Below are 15,124 nucleotides of genomic sequence, written 5' to 3' on the forward strand. Positions count from 1 at the left end.
ATTCTATCGCTAGAGCCAGGCCTTCAGCCCTGTCTCTTGCTGATTATTTTGGAGATGGGGTCTAGTGGATTTTTCTGTCCAGGCTGGCATCAAACCACCATCCTCTAGATCGCTGCCACCTAAGTAGCTAGGATTACAGATATGAGACATCAATGCTTGGTCCTTCCATTTCCATTTGATTTCTCTGTTCTGGTCTATAGTTCTATGTTTTGTAAATAAATTTCATTACAATATAACAAGCCCATTTATTTACATTTTGCTTATGTTGCTTTTCTTCTACAACGTCAGAATGAAAAAAAACATGAATATCTGTGACGTTTTGTGAAGTGACTTTTCTGTGGTTTTTATATACATCTGTTAAATGATGTGGTCTAATTCCTGTCTTATTGTATTAATTTAAGTAATATTGCCACAAAGCCCAGAAGATATTGTTTATTGTCTAAGATTTCTTGGGAAAAAAACGCCAAAAATACCATTCTTAGAAACTTCAGTAGATAAAACAACTAAAGTAGAATATTTTATATCCCGTAAGGAAGCCAAAGACAGAATTTGTTTTAAATGCATTTCATTTTGAAAAGTTTTCTATTTTTGTGAGTGACTTTCTTAGAGGCTGAGAAGCCTATACAGAGTGAAGCATTACTTTTAAAATGGAATATACTAATAACATTATATCTTTATGTTGCCAATTTAAATCAGTTTCATTGATTTTTTTTCATTTCTTAAGTATTTTTATTTCAAGAAACATTTGTTTTTAATATGTTAAAATATTTTTGGCTGGGCGCTGACTGGTCATACTCTGTAGGCTGAGAACTGAGGTTCACAGTTCAAAGCCAGACTGGGATGGAAAATTCTGTGACTCTTATCTCCAATAAACTACTCAGAAAAGACCACAAGCAGCACTGTGGCTCAAGAGGGAAAATGCTAGCCTTGAGCAAAAGAAGCTCAGTAACAGCATCCAGGCCCTGAGTTTAAGCCCCAAGACTAGGAAAGAAAGAAGGAGAAAGAGAGAAAGAGAGAGAGAGAGAAGGAGAGAGAGAGACAGAAAGAAAGAAAGAAAGAAAGAAAGAAAGAAAGAAAGAAAGAAAGAAAGAAAGAAAGAAAGAAAGAAAGAAAGAAAGGAAGGAAGGAAGGAAGGAAGGAAGGAAGGAAGGAAGGAAGGAAGGAAGGAAGGAAGGGAGGAAGGGAGGGAGGGAGGAAGGGAGGGAGGGAGGGAGAGAGGGAGGGAGGGAGGGAGGGAGGGAGGGAGGAAGAGAGGAAGGAAGAGAGAAAGGAAGAAGGGAAGGAAGAAGGAAAGGAAGAAGGGAAGGAAGGAGGGAAGGATGAAGGGAAGGATGAAGGGAAGAAGGGGAAAAGGGAAGAAAGGAAGAAAGATTTTGTACTCTTTTATGACAGTTTTAGTATTTTGGAGTTTTATTTCTGTTTACCATACTTCCAGCCAGTTCTCCACAGAAGTTGCAGAAAGAATTTTTCCTTTTATTCTATGGGAAAAAAATATTAGTAATTGGCTCATACGACCATAGAGACTAGCTAACTTCATATCTGCAGAGAAGCCTCAACTGCCAGAGACAGGAAGATTCAAGACCATATTTTAGGTACTTGCTTAATTTAAAATAATTGTCACACTGCCTTGCAACTTTTGTTACTGCTGTTCTGAATTTTGGTGCCATTTTGCAGTTTGGGTATGCATGAAAAGTCAGATTTTTTTTTTACTTCAGTCTGAAAACTTACTTTAAATAATGCTAAGAATTTTTCTTGGGTTATTTTTATTTGATGTTATAACTCAATTTTTCTGTTAATTCTTCCCTGAACATATATGTGCACATGTGCACACACACTCATGCATGCTAGTACTTGGTTTTGAACTCAGCACTTATGTTTGTCTTATTGACTCATGGCTGGAGCTCTACCATTTGAATTGCATTTCAATCTAATATTGTTAGTTAATTGGGGAAAGATTTGAGAATATTTCTGCCCTGGCTTACTTCAAACCAGATTTCACCCTTCTGAGTAGTTAGGATTGCTGGCTTGAGTCCATGGCACCTAGTTTGGTTGTTAGTTCTTAGTGGAATTCCTTTTGTTTTATCTATATTATGTGACTTAATTTTCCTATTTGTCAAGTTTCCCTTATTTCCCAAGTCATTTTTGTTTATTCCTTACTTTCTTGTTTGGCTTTGGAATTTTATCTTTTAACCCTCCCATTTAATTTTAAGTTTCATTACTTTTTTTATATTTACAACTATCATGAGTCTGCTGAATTTTATCATTAACAGCACGCTATTCTCATTTGGCGAGTGAAATATTTTCTTAAATGTCTCTAAACGTATCAAGAGTCACCTATTGTCTTGTCCTCTATTTTCTTTGGAACATCAAACTTTAACACTGATTTTTTTTTTTTTTTTTTTTTTTTTGGTCCGGTCGTGGGGCCTGAACTCTGGGCCTGGGCGCTGTCCCTCAGCTCTTCAGCTCAAGGCTAGCGCTCTATCACTTGAGCCACAGCGCTACTTCCAGCTTTTTCCTTTTTGCTTATGTGGTGTTGGGGAATCAAACCCAGGGCCACAGGCATGCAAGGCAAGCGCTCTTCCACTGAGCCACCTTCCCAGCCCCTCTATTGCTCTTTTTTATCCTCCCTGTTCTATTGCCCTAGTATCACCTTTTTACTTTCGTGACTTTGGTTATTTTATTTGTTTGGCTTTGCTTTGTTCATATGTTGCTACGTTTCACTCAATGTTGTTTTATTTCTCCATAATGAAATTCCATAATAATGACAAAGTATGAATAAAAATCCACTTATTTAACCACTTATGATCAAATGTAAAATTATTCAAACATTTTAAGGGGAGAACTTAGTATAACATGTATGTTTAGATGCAATTGTGTATAAGAACAGTTTGAGTTTTTAAAAAACCAGGACATTCACAAAGTTCAGGTATTGATGAAAAGAAAAATGTAACTATGCAAAATAGACCACAGTTTTATAAAATACATTTAAGTGTAAGCATATACACTTTTTAATATGTCAGAAAGAGTGTCAAAACATAATTGCAATTCATGCCACAACAGCATTTAGGACTACATACTCATTTTTCTTATATTTTAATACATGTAATAATCAAATTATTTACTTTCAAAATAAGTAAAACATTAAGTAAAAGTATGCATAGTTTCCTAACAGAAAAATAGAAGTTTCATCTCTTTTATTTGTGTGTGTATGTGGGGGGGGTGACAGTATTGGATCTTGAACTCATGCTCTCTCACTTAGCTTTTTCCCTAAGGGCTGGTGCTCTACCACTTGAGCCACATCTCCACTGAAAAAGGAAGTTTCATTAAACATTATGTAGTTAGATCATTTATGTTCACAGAGTCTGTATATTTGTAATCTACACTATAGTTTACAGTACTGAAACAATTAGAGTAAATACACCACAATTCTGAGTGATAGCTTTAGGCAATATGATTTTTAGTGATTATCTTGCTTTTTTTCTACTTCTAACTCTGAATCAAAAATCATACTTTATTTCACAAAGAAAATGCATTGGTAAAGAAAATGTTTACAAAGTAATAAGTAAATTTAGCATAGGAGTAGTATACAAATATAGCAAAAAAGCAATTGTGTCTCTGTACACTAAAATATTCGCAATTAGGAAAATATTGTGAAAACTTTGTTATTAAATTGGGCATATTTGTATCTATGATTCTCAAAGTATTATCTGAATAAATAGTATTTTTTGTTCAGGTCCTAGGGCTTGACCTCGGGGCCTGGGTGCTATCCCTCAGCCTTTTGGGGCATGGCTAGTGATCTATCACTTGAGCCACAGTTCCACTTTCAGCTTTTTGATGGTTAATTGGAGATAAGAATCTCATGAACTTTCTGCCCAGGCTGGCTTTAAACAAGAGTCCTCAGGGGGTGGGAAGGTGGCTCAGTGGTAGAGTGCTTGCCTTACATGCATGAGGCCTGGGTATGATTCCTCAGCACCACATAAGCAGAAAAAAAAGCCAGAAGTGGCGCTATGGCTCAAGTGGTAGAGTGCTAACCTTGAGCTGAAGAGCTGAAGGATAGCACCCAGGCCCAGAATTCAGGCCCCACAACCGGACCCAAAAAAAAAAAATTAATTAATTAATTAAAAAAACAAAGAGTCCTTGGCTCTCAGCCTCCTGAGTATCTAGGATTAAAGGCCTGAGATACCCACCTACAACTATAATAGTACTTTCAATCAAAGATTATCCAATATAATTTATTTATTTATTTATTTGTGTGTGTGTATGTGTGTGTGTATGTGTGTGTGTGTGTGTGTGTGTGTGTGTGTGTGTAAGAGAGAGAGAGAGAGAGAGAGAGAGAGAGAGAGAGTACACTGGTACCAACCTCAGACCCTTACACTCTTAATTTACTTTTCCAATCATAGCTGGTGTTCTACCACTTGAGCCATTCTTTCATTTCTGGCCTTTTGTTCATTAATTGCACATAAAAGTATCCTGGATTTGTCTGCCCCACTGTCTCTAAGCCATTATCCTCAGATTGCAACCTCTGAGGAGCTAGCTTGGGCCACTGCACTTGCCTAGAAATTCTTTTTTTATTTTGTCAGTGATGGGGCTTGAACTCTGGGCCTGGGCAGATGTCCCTCAGCTCTTCAGCACAAGACTAGTGTTCTACCACTTGAGCCACAGCCAGACTTCTGGTTTTCTGATGGTTTATTGGAGTCTCACGAACTTTCCTGCCAGGGCTGGCTTTAAACTAAGATCCTCAGATATCAGCCTCCTGAGTAGCCAGGATTACAGGTGTGAGCCACTGGCACTCGGCCTGACTAGAAATTCTTAATACAATATTATCAATTTAAATTTACCAAATATATCCAATAGGAACATTTCAACGTGTTTAACTTTCCAAACATAACATAGATAATGAAGATCACAAAGGTGATTACTCACTTCTGGCTTCACAAGAACCCGGTAGGGCTGATCTACATGTTGGAGCTTAGAATAATTTTCTTTTAAAGGGAAATAATCAATTTTATTATCCTTTAGTTCATAGAGCATATGTTCATATGTAGCTGATTGTTCCAATGGCTCGATCCCATAGCTGACATTCTCTAATTGCAGTAATCCCCTAAATATTCAGAAAAAGAAATAGAATTTCAATTAGTATAGTTTCCCATGAGAAACATAAATCAATACTATAAAAAAAACCTCTTTATACAAATTGTATAGTAGTCTTTGTGATCTTCTAAGAATTATTCTATTTTTTGTATTAATTGTCAAACTCAATTTTAATTTTTACTAGCATCACTTTTTATTTGTACAAGGGGGATTCATTTTGAGATATGCACATGATGTCCCTTGATCAAATTCACCTGCTCTACTACTTTTCCTCCTTCCCTCTCCACACTCTCCAGACCACTCTCAATAACCTTCCTTCAGGCTGGGGGTGTAGCTCAAGTAGTAGAGCACCAGCTGAGAAAACAAACCACGCAAACCTGTCTCAAATCCCAGTACCAACAAAAAATGGTCATATATATGAATGTAATCTCAATAACCTCTCGTTCTATTTTCACAAATGGATATAAAGAATTTTGACCATATTCAAACTCCTTCAAACTGTCCATTCATCCTCTCCTCTCCCACAAGTGCCCACATCCTAGATAGTCTCTGGTTTTGTCTCCCTCATAGTCATTTTGGTTAAAGGTGTGTTACTTGTTTAAACGGGCTTCACCATTATATCCCACACATGCATGTACACAGCATTTAAGAAGAGTCTGTGTGGGGAGAGAGATGGGTGACATTGTCCAAAAGGAAATACACTCTTTACCTGACTTATATAACTGTAACACCTCTGTATGTCACCTTTATAATCACAATACATTGGGGTTTTTTTGGGTTTTTTTGTTTCGTTTTGTTTTTGGGTATGGTCATGGAGCCTGAACTCTGGGCCTGGGTGCTGTCCCTCAGCTCTTCAGCTCAAGGCTAGCGCTCTACCACTTGAGCCACAGCGCCACTTCCGGCTTTTTTCTTTTTTTTGCTTATGTGGTGCTGAGGAATTGAACCCAAGCCTCATGCATGCAAGGCAAGCACTCTACCACTGAGCCACCTTCCCAGCCCAATACATTGCTTTTTATAAAGAAAACTTTGTAGTTCTGATATGGATAAAGGATGTAAATTGACTTCATACTAGTAGGAGGCTTTTCTGTATAAATTTTATGACTGCAAACTATAAAGGCAAGAAACCATAAAAAAGGATAAGAGACAAGGAATCAAAACAAGTACAGGAACAGGCCCAGGGCTATCAGGTGACCTCACTGACAAATTATTGCTAACAAAATTGACATAGACTCTGAATTCATTGTTATTCAATAAATTCTGACATCATAGAAAGACACAAGTCAGTATATGGTTCTGACAATTCACCAATGAAAGATTCCATCTCCAAAATAACCAACAAAAAAGCAGAACTTAAAGCATGGCTCAAGTAGAGCAAGTCTATATTTCTTTCTCTCACTCTGTCTTTCAAGAAGATTCTAGAAATTAAAGGCTGGCATAAGGTTTCAATGCACACTTTCATAATATGTCATTACCTGAGTCCTGAGCATGTGCTTAGTGTCACGACCGATCTTGGAATCTCTGCAACATGTCCTTTATAAAAACAATGACCCTAAGAAGGAGCATAGAAAGGTTTATTCATAATTGGTTTCTAAATGAAGTCTTCAGTTTTATCTTTACCTGCTTGATATCTTCCAACATTTATATTTAGCCAATTTAATATTATTTATCAGCTTTTCAATTTTTTGCTACTTTCAAATTCTCCTTCTAAATCTTCAATTATCATGATTACCATTCTTCTCCTCAAAAAGTTCTGAATTATCTGCATCTTTTCTAAGCTCATCACCTGTGCCTGCTTGTTTGTAAGCAACTATGAACACTTCATTCAATTTTTTTTCTGGATCATCCAAAAGTAGCTAAACTGATATTTCTTCACCCTAATTGACTTCCAGTATCTCACCTGAGACATCACTGAGCATGTGTAGCTCAAACTTTCCTCTTCATCAATCCTACCAATTTCGACTTTAATATTCTCAGTGAATTGCTCTTTCTATTTGTTTTAAATTCTAGTAATCTTGAGATTCAGTTCTGTTTTCTTCTTGGCTCTATGCTCTGAAAACTTAAGTGTCATCATATTCTTTCTTATAAATTTGTTTATATGTTGTTAGCTCTTAGACTAATCACAGGAATCAGTAGTCATTTAACTTTAAAAAAATTAGTGGGAGGAAAGGGATGGCAGGGGAAAACAAAGGAGGAGGCAACAAATGCTCGATAGGAAATGTGCTCATTACCTTGCTCATGTAACTGTAACCCCTCTGTACAGTATTTTCACAATTAACATAAATAAAAAAGTAGACCTCTACCCAAGGAGAATGGCAAGCTAGATCTACTTCTAGTGGCAATCAGTAGAGCCTAGTTAGGCAATCACATTTCTGTCCACACACAGTACCAACATGCCATCAGGACTATCTCCAAGCAGGGAGATCTATTCCCTGCTTTGTGCTGAGCAACAATAGCAGCACCTTCAACTCCAGAATTTTTATCAGCATTTATTGCTACAAGTCCTTCACAAAGGAGCTGAAGACAAAGAAGGTCCCAAACCATTTACCAGCAACCCAAATTCAATACTTGAAGCCCTGATCCAATCCACAAATACCTACATATAGGGACTGGGAAGTTGGCTCAGTGGTAGAGTGCTTGCCTTGCATGCCTGAGGCCCTAGGTTCGATTCCTCAGCATCCCATAAGCAAGAAGAAAAAAGCCAGAAGTGGTGTTGTGGCTCAAGTAGTAGAGCACTAGCCTTGAGCTGAAGAGCTGAGGGACAGCGCCCAGGCCCAGAGTTCAGGCCCCACGACCGGACCCCCGCCCCCCCAAAAAATACCTACATTTGAACCACGTAGAAAATAACTACATATGAGCCACTTAGAATGAAACTCAACTCCAATTATATTGCAAATGTTAAGAAAGCTAACTTGTCATTGGAACTGAAAAATATAACTAAACAAACCAAAAAAAAGAAAAAAGAATTTAGGATGATCTATATTGTAGAGGGCAGCTGACAGAAGAAAAAGATCACTGCAAAATGAAAAGAGATCAATAAAATGTACTCAGAGTATAAAAGAGGAAAATGAGCTGAAAAAAAATCCATGTAGCCTGAGACAAAAGATTCCAAACTTTTATCATAAACTCTGCAAGAGAAGAGAAATAATAGTCAAAGAGATTATAGTAGCTGAAGTTCTGGCCATCAAAATGCTAGAGTAGAAAGCCCACACCCTATAGGCGTACATATCCAGCAACATTTCAACCCAAAAAAAACCAAAAACTTCTTCAAAAGAAATTAGAATGTAATATACATTAGACACCACTATTAAAGCTAACCTACATTCTAGGAAAGAAGTTAGAAAAACATAAAACCACAAATAAATATTCTCTTCTTCCTGTCTGCAATTAGTTTGCCCTGATGGGGAGGGCATCAGGGCTTAGCTGGCACAGTGCTGCTGGCCTACTTGGGGTGTGCTGTTAGTGGGAGAATATGGGGCCTGGAAGGAGTGAAGATATTGTGGAAATCTGAAAACTCTGAAAAGAAATGTGAATAGTCACACAACATTACCTCAGCAAGGAAGTGAAGGCTTTTCCTTCATGATCAATAATAAGCCACACATTTGGGCTGGAGCAGGGGAATCACCAGTTCCAGACCAGCCTGAGCTACATAGAAAGTTCCAGACAAGCCTGGGCTATGTGATATACTGATTTACAGTTCTGATAGAAAAGAAAAAACACGACTCCCACTGTACTGGTGGTGGCAGAAGTAACAAATGGGGACTTTTAGAGTCATGCGACACAAGGATTTTGAGGAAAGCAGGATCTTTTGTCAGGAGTCCTGAGTCAGTTTCTGTGTGCCTGACATTCTGCTACCCAGGGTGTGGAGACCGTATTTATTAGATTTAGAAGTTTTCTGTCCTCCAGAGCCTATCCAGAAATCAGCCGCAGCTAGGAAAGAACCTTCTTGACAAATTGCAGCCTCTTTCTACCTCTTAAAAACACAAACTTAGTCACTTCCTTAGAAATCTTGAAAAGGGAAATGCAGTGTGGCAATGGGATCAAGCAGACACTGAGCTACATGAACTTATACAGCATTTCCCATGTTTTACATGCAGGTCTATACTGCCAACAGACACTTGGACAGACTTGGGCCCAGGAGAATCCGAGACTGTCCACCTCAGACACCACCACTGCATTCCAGACAAAAATTCCAGAGAAAAATTCAAGACTGTGGACAGGACCAATGAGGAGGGAGGGAATGGGTCAACTCACCAAAATATTGGCCCAGAAAACTGCTAAACTGTTGGAAGTTCAGGCAGCTTTTGTGTAACTGACTCCAACAGGAAGAAAAGGCCATAGAGAAGATCACTCACTGAGGCAGTGCCTGACAGAACCCAAGGAAGAGCTTCTTAGGAAAGGAATCACTAGGATGAGTCTCATTCACACCCTCAAACCAGGAGAAACACTGTGTTTGGTGCAATCCAGCAACATTAGAGTTAAAATATCTAACTCCTTATCATCTTAGCATCAAATTACATGCACAAGTGAGTTAAATGAGGAGGCAGAAGTGTATGCTGGGAATGCCAATTCTCCTGAAAGTCTCAGCATTATATAGTCACGAATGAGATGCTGTCTTAGTCAAGTGGCTTGGCATTTTGGATTATTTGCCTGTGTTAATGAAATACATTTAGTTCATTTAATTATAACATATTTTGGAAAAGGAAATGTTGGGAAACTCAGAGGAAGAACTTGTTATATTTCTGTTTTAAGTCTGAACATTTTCTTTTTGTAAAATGATTCATGATACTAGAAGACATCCTAACCAAAAGTTTGAAAGCAGTTGACACTGGTTTAAAAGTGATCACAGAAACTTTTGTTTGAAAACTCTTCTTAATTGAAGAAGCATTTTCTTAGCAATAAATCTAGATTTATCCTAAACTAGAAAAATACATATAACAACTCAGCATGTTCCCCAAATCCAGTATTCCAGATTTTTGTTTTACTGTTCATGGAGCTTGAACACAGGTCCTGGGCACTGTCCCTGAGCTTTTTCACTCAAGGCTAGCATCCTACCACTTTGAACCACAGCTCCACTTCTGGCTTCCTTGGTGGTTGAAGAGTTTCACAGAATTTCCTGCCCAGGTTGGCTCCTGACCACGATCCTCAGATCTCAGCCTCATGAGTAGCTAGCATTACAGGTGTGAGCCACCAGCACCCAACTACTGTTTCATTTTTAAATGGAGGTTCAGAATTCATAAAATGAAAGAATGTAAAAATTGACATACTAAAAATGTCTGAAAGTTGTTTTCCAAATCATTTGAGTGATATTACAGAGATGAATTTCATTTCATCCTTTCTTTGCATTCTGTTACTTTTCTATCTTGTGTGTCTCTTAAAACATAGATATTAAAACTTCTTGAGAAACCTATATATTATAGAATCTTTATTGGCTATCATTAAATATTCTACCTTGTAGGGAAATTTAAATACTTCTTGCTTATACTAGATTTAAAATTTAAAAATGTTTTTATGTTGTCTTGTCTATATATGGAGAAAAGCTTAGGATTAATTTATAATATTTTTGTTTGATTCAAGAGCAGTGAATTTAAATGGCCATCAAATTATTGTTTCACATTTATTTATTTCTTACATTTGAGTTACTAGTTCTGCAGTTAGTTATGACTATGGAGTTTGGGATAGAGGCTGCTTGAATTGTGATTAGATGTGATGAAGGGAAAGGACCATATGGTTAGGTGTAGATTATTGTCTAGGTCCTAAGTTTTGTTTGGGATAGCACGTTCAAGGGTGTTTTATTATTTAAGATGATTGATTAAATAAAATTGGCCTATATAGGGATTTTAAAATGCATTTATTGATGAGACAAAGGACAAAGGTGGAACCAATGCAACAGCATAACACAAGACAGTAAAGGGAAAGAGGGAGATAAAGGAGGGAAGGGGTAACAAGTTTGACAAGAAATGTACTCACTACCTTTCTTATGTAACTGTAACCCCTCTGTACATTACCTTGACAATTTTTTAAACACACACACACACACACACACATATATATGTATGTATGTATATATATATGTGTATATATATATACACATATATATATATACACTCTTACTATTTTGACTGTTCAATATAGGCCTGGAAATCTTACCCAAAGGAACTAAGCAAGAAAAAGACATTCCAAAACAACATCCAAATTGAAGCTTTTACATGTAGAAAACAATATTAAAGATATCACTCTGCAAATAATAGAGTTAGAAACAAATCTAGTACAGTTTCAGGATGAAATATTAATAAAACAATCTTGATATGTTAGGGCTTTTTTGTATCACAACAATAGTGTTATTTTTGTCTGTTTTACTTTGTTTATAATTCCTTTGTTTTTCTTCTCCTGCCTACTTCTGACTTTTTTGAACATTTTATGTTCTTATTTTTATTTATATGTAGTATTTTAAAAGATTTTGATAATTATAATTTCCTCAGCATTTTGACCTAGGTTTTATAATACATACATGTAATTACTTACAATACCCTATTACTCTGAATTTTACGCAAAATATTGGATCCTAGCTGCTAAGGAGGCTGAGATTTGAGGATCATGATTCAAAGCCAGCCCAAAAGTCTGTGAGATTCTTATTCCCAATTAAGCATAAAAAAATCCGGAAGTGGAGAAGTGGCTCAAGTAGTAGAGCACTAACTAGCCTTGAGCAAAAAGCTCAGGGATAGTGCCAATGCACTGAGTTCAAGCCCCAGGACTCACACACACACACACACACACACACACACACAAACACACACACACACACACACACACACACACACACAAACACACACACACACACACACAGAAAGTGAGAGTGAAAGAAATATTCAAACCAAACTAAGAGATACCGATAGGTAAAAGAATTTTTAAAAACACTATGAAGGTACATTTTTACAAAGAAGGTTAAAAAAATAAAATATTAGAAACAGAAATAAAATATAAACATAATTTTGTATAAAAATGCGTGTGATCTCCATCATGAGGAATAAACAACTAAATAAAGAAATAGAAATAAGTTCTGTTGAAGGGTGACACAGATCAAGATGCATTGTATTCATAAACTCCTTTGTTAAATGGTACCTCCTTTGTATAATTACTTATAGATAGGGAACAATTGAAGTTGAAATCAAGAAATGAGGGTGAAAGTAATGTGTTTTATTGCAGATAGTTGGCTGTTCAGGGATAGAAAATTATAAACATTTTTTAAAATTTTTACCTAAATTAATTTCTATAAACCACTTGAAAAAATGAAAATATGTACTCAGGGTGGTAGTATGTAGGTATAAGGATAACTCACTATTTTATCTTCAGTTATATGTATATGTATATATATATGTGTGTGTGTGTTATGTGTATGTATATACCTATCTATATCAATCCAACTCAAGAATGAGATCTATAGTGGATATTGGATTGATTAATTTGACTAAACTCATAGAGTTTTAAAAAATAGGATGACTAGACTATTATAAAATGAAGACAAAATCAGTAAAGAACAACCTAAAGGCTCAAGCAGGCTGTAAAAGTTAGTGGAAGTTGTAAAAGGTTATGAAAGATAAATCTTATTTAAAATGTTATATGCAATCAAGTTGGCTACAATTTAAAGATTTTTATGAGGTTTTTTTTTTTTCTATGAGTATCAAGCAGTAGTACTGATACAAGACCAGGACCTAGTTAACCTATGTTGGAACAACAAAGCCATTTGCTAACACACAATCAACACCTAGAGACCTGGTAAATTGCGTGTCACTATGGACTCTAGGTGCACTTGCTTGTAAACCACTTTCTCTACATGGTCCTCGTGGCTCACAAGTGTGGCTAAAATGGCTTGGGCACAAATTTAGTTATCAACAAATTCCCTTCTGTCTGAAACCAGAACTACCAGGACATGTCCATCTCAGTACCAAGTGCCATCAAGACCTAATGCATATCCTATGAAACTAGGAAACTTGAGGGGATGTGTGGGTTTGCAAGAGACCAGGAGACTAATGAAAGCAGTGATATTGAACAAGATGCATTGTATTCATAAACCAGCGTGTTGAAGGGTAGTCCCTTTGTGCAACTACTTAAATATAATGAAAAGGCAAGAAAAAAATGTCTAATGACTGAAATAGCAGAGTGCCTCAATATAGAGCACTAGTATAAGGACATAAGTTCAAACCCAGTACTGGAAGAACCCGACCTTACTAAGAGAAAAAAAATTGTGAAAGTTGTCAGATTGAACCTGGAACCACCTGTGTCAACTCGCGCAAAATGGGAGACCATGAACATAGGATTCTTATTTGTGACCCTGGCTGCTTCTTCAAGAACCTTCTCACAAAATCAAACAACACATATACCAAAACAACTTTAGACTAACGTTAGAATAGTTTGACCTAGTTACCGAAGCCTCTCACACATCAGAGCTTACCAGCTCTCATGTACCACCTCTAGTGACAGACAGCCTTATATAGTTTTCTACTTTGCCAGTGACATGCCTACCATCCCTTTGTCCCTCAGAGGTGACTCACCCTCTTGATATGTGTCCCAGACTGTGATCTACCCTTTGTTACTGACAAAATAAAATCTTTTATTGAGATTAATCACTGAATTTTTGCTTAATTTTATAATAGCTAAGATGTGAAAAGAACCTAAATGCTCATCAGCATATATAGAGAGAAAATGTGGCATACACACACAATGGAACGCCCACTAAGTTAAAAAGAACCCCTGTAAGTATGCGAGAATGTAAATGAACCTTTAAAACATGATGCTAAGTGAAATAAGCCAGTCACATTCAAATACTATAGAATTCCTCTTTTATGAAATATCTACTATAGTCAAATGTATGGAATAAAAATGTAGAATATATTTGGTTAGGATAGAAGCTAAGGGGAATATTTTTGTGGAAAGAATGTACTGGGGATGAACTCAGGGTCTTGATAAACAGTTGCTCCACCACTCATGCCATGTGTCCAGCCCCTCTCTGATTGGTTGTTTTTGTGAAAGGGCCTCACTTTTATGATAGGCTGGCCTAAGCTGCCATCCTCCAAACTGTGCTTACCTGTATCGCCAGGGACAGTGGGTACACATCTCTGCATGTGGCCATCATGCTGCTCCCACAGCTGTATGACAGGTAAGCAGTCATGCACCACCATGCCCAAGCACTGGTTGAAATAGAGTCTCATGAACTTCTTTTAACCAAGACTAGCTTTGAACCACAGTCTCCAGATATATACTTCCCAACTAGTTAGGATTGCAGGTTTGAGCCACCTTCGCTCAATGCAAAAGAGAGACTTTTATTGGGAAGAGTTTCCATTGTTCAAGGTGAATAAGATTTAGAGATATGTACTACAACATCATCACTACACTCAGCAATATGTAAAATTAAAATGTCTCAGGAAGTATATATGTTCAATGTTGAGTGTAAATATTGTGTTCTTATAAGAAAATAAAATTTTAAAACAGTGGATTTTTTTTTAAAAAAACCTTCACAAAACTGATGAAAAATAGAAAACAACACAAAAATATTATAATTAAAAGCAACAGAATTATGTTATATGTGGCCAAACAGAAAGAACACAAAACCTTGAAGGAACCCTGAAACTGAATGAAAATGAATACTGTATCTAAAGTCATGGAAGGTGAAAGAAGGTGACTCAGCACTGTTTAAGTCCTGAAATACACAGTAAAATAAATCCTATATTTTTCAAACTCATTTTTTAATACTAAATTTTTTAAATCCTTTTGAAAACAAAGAAAAGCAAAGAAATTCTGTCCTAGAAGACATAGTCTGAAAGGACTAAACTACAAAGAAAATGATACTACAAGTTTTAGAGTACAATTAGCCATTAAAGAAAGAGTGGGAAAATATAATCCCTTTGAGATTCTGAAATTTTATTTAATAGCTGATGCATAATATATAACAATTTCGCGTGATGGTTAATGTTTATAAAGTCTTATGCGACTGTATGTCAAAAGTCTTGATCAGCCTGCTGGCCATGGCTCTTGCCTG

General features: G+C 36.6%; 1 protein-coding gene across 2 annotated transcripts in view; it reads right to left on the bottom strand.

Moving 5' to 3' along the window:
* LOC138823001 (A disintegrin and metallopeptidase domain 3-like) overlaps positions 1–15,124 on the bottom strand; it is a 76,143-nt gene that overhangs the window by 42,176 nt on the left and 18,843 nt on the right. For both annotated transcript variants that reach the window (XM_070015945.1, XM_070015944.1), the window contains exons 5-6: positions 6,564–6,640; positions 4,924–5,101 (exon numbers count right to left, since the gene is read on the bottom strand). In XM_070015945.1, the coding sequence (XP_069872046.1) occupies positions 4,924–5,101; positions 6,564–6,640 (255 nt within the window). The remainder of the gene's footprint in view (positions 1–4,923; positions 5,102–6,563; positions 6,641–15,124) is intronic.

The sequence above is a fragment of the Dipodomys merriami genome, unplaced genomic scaffold (genome assembly GCF_024711535.1).
Source record: "Dipodomys merriami isolate MVZ:Mamm:240054 unplaced genomic scaffold, mDipMer1.0.p SCAF_12, whole genome shotgun sequence".
Lineage (NCBI taxonomy): Eukaryota > Metazoa > Chordata > Mammalia > Rodentia > Heteromyidae > Dipodomys > Dipodomys merriami.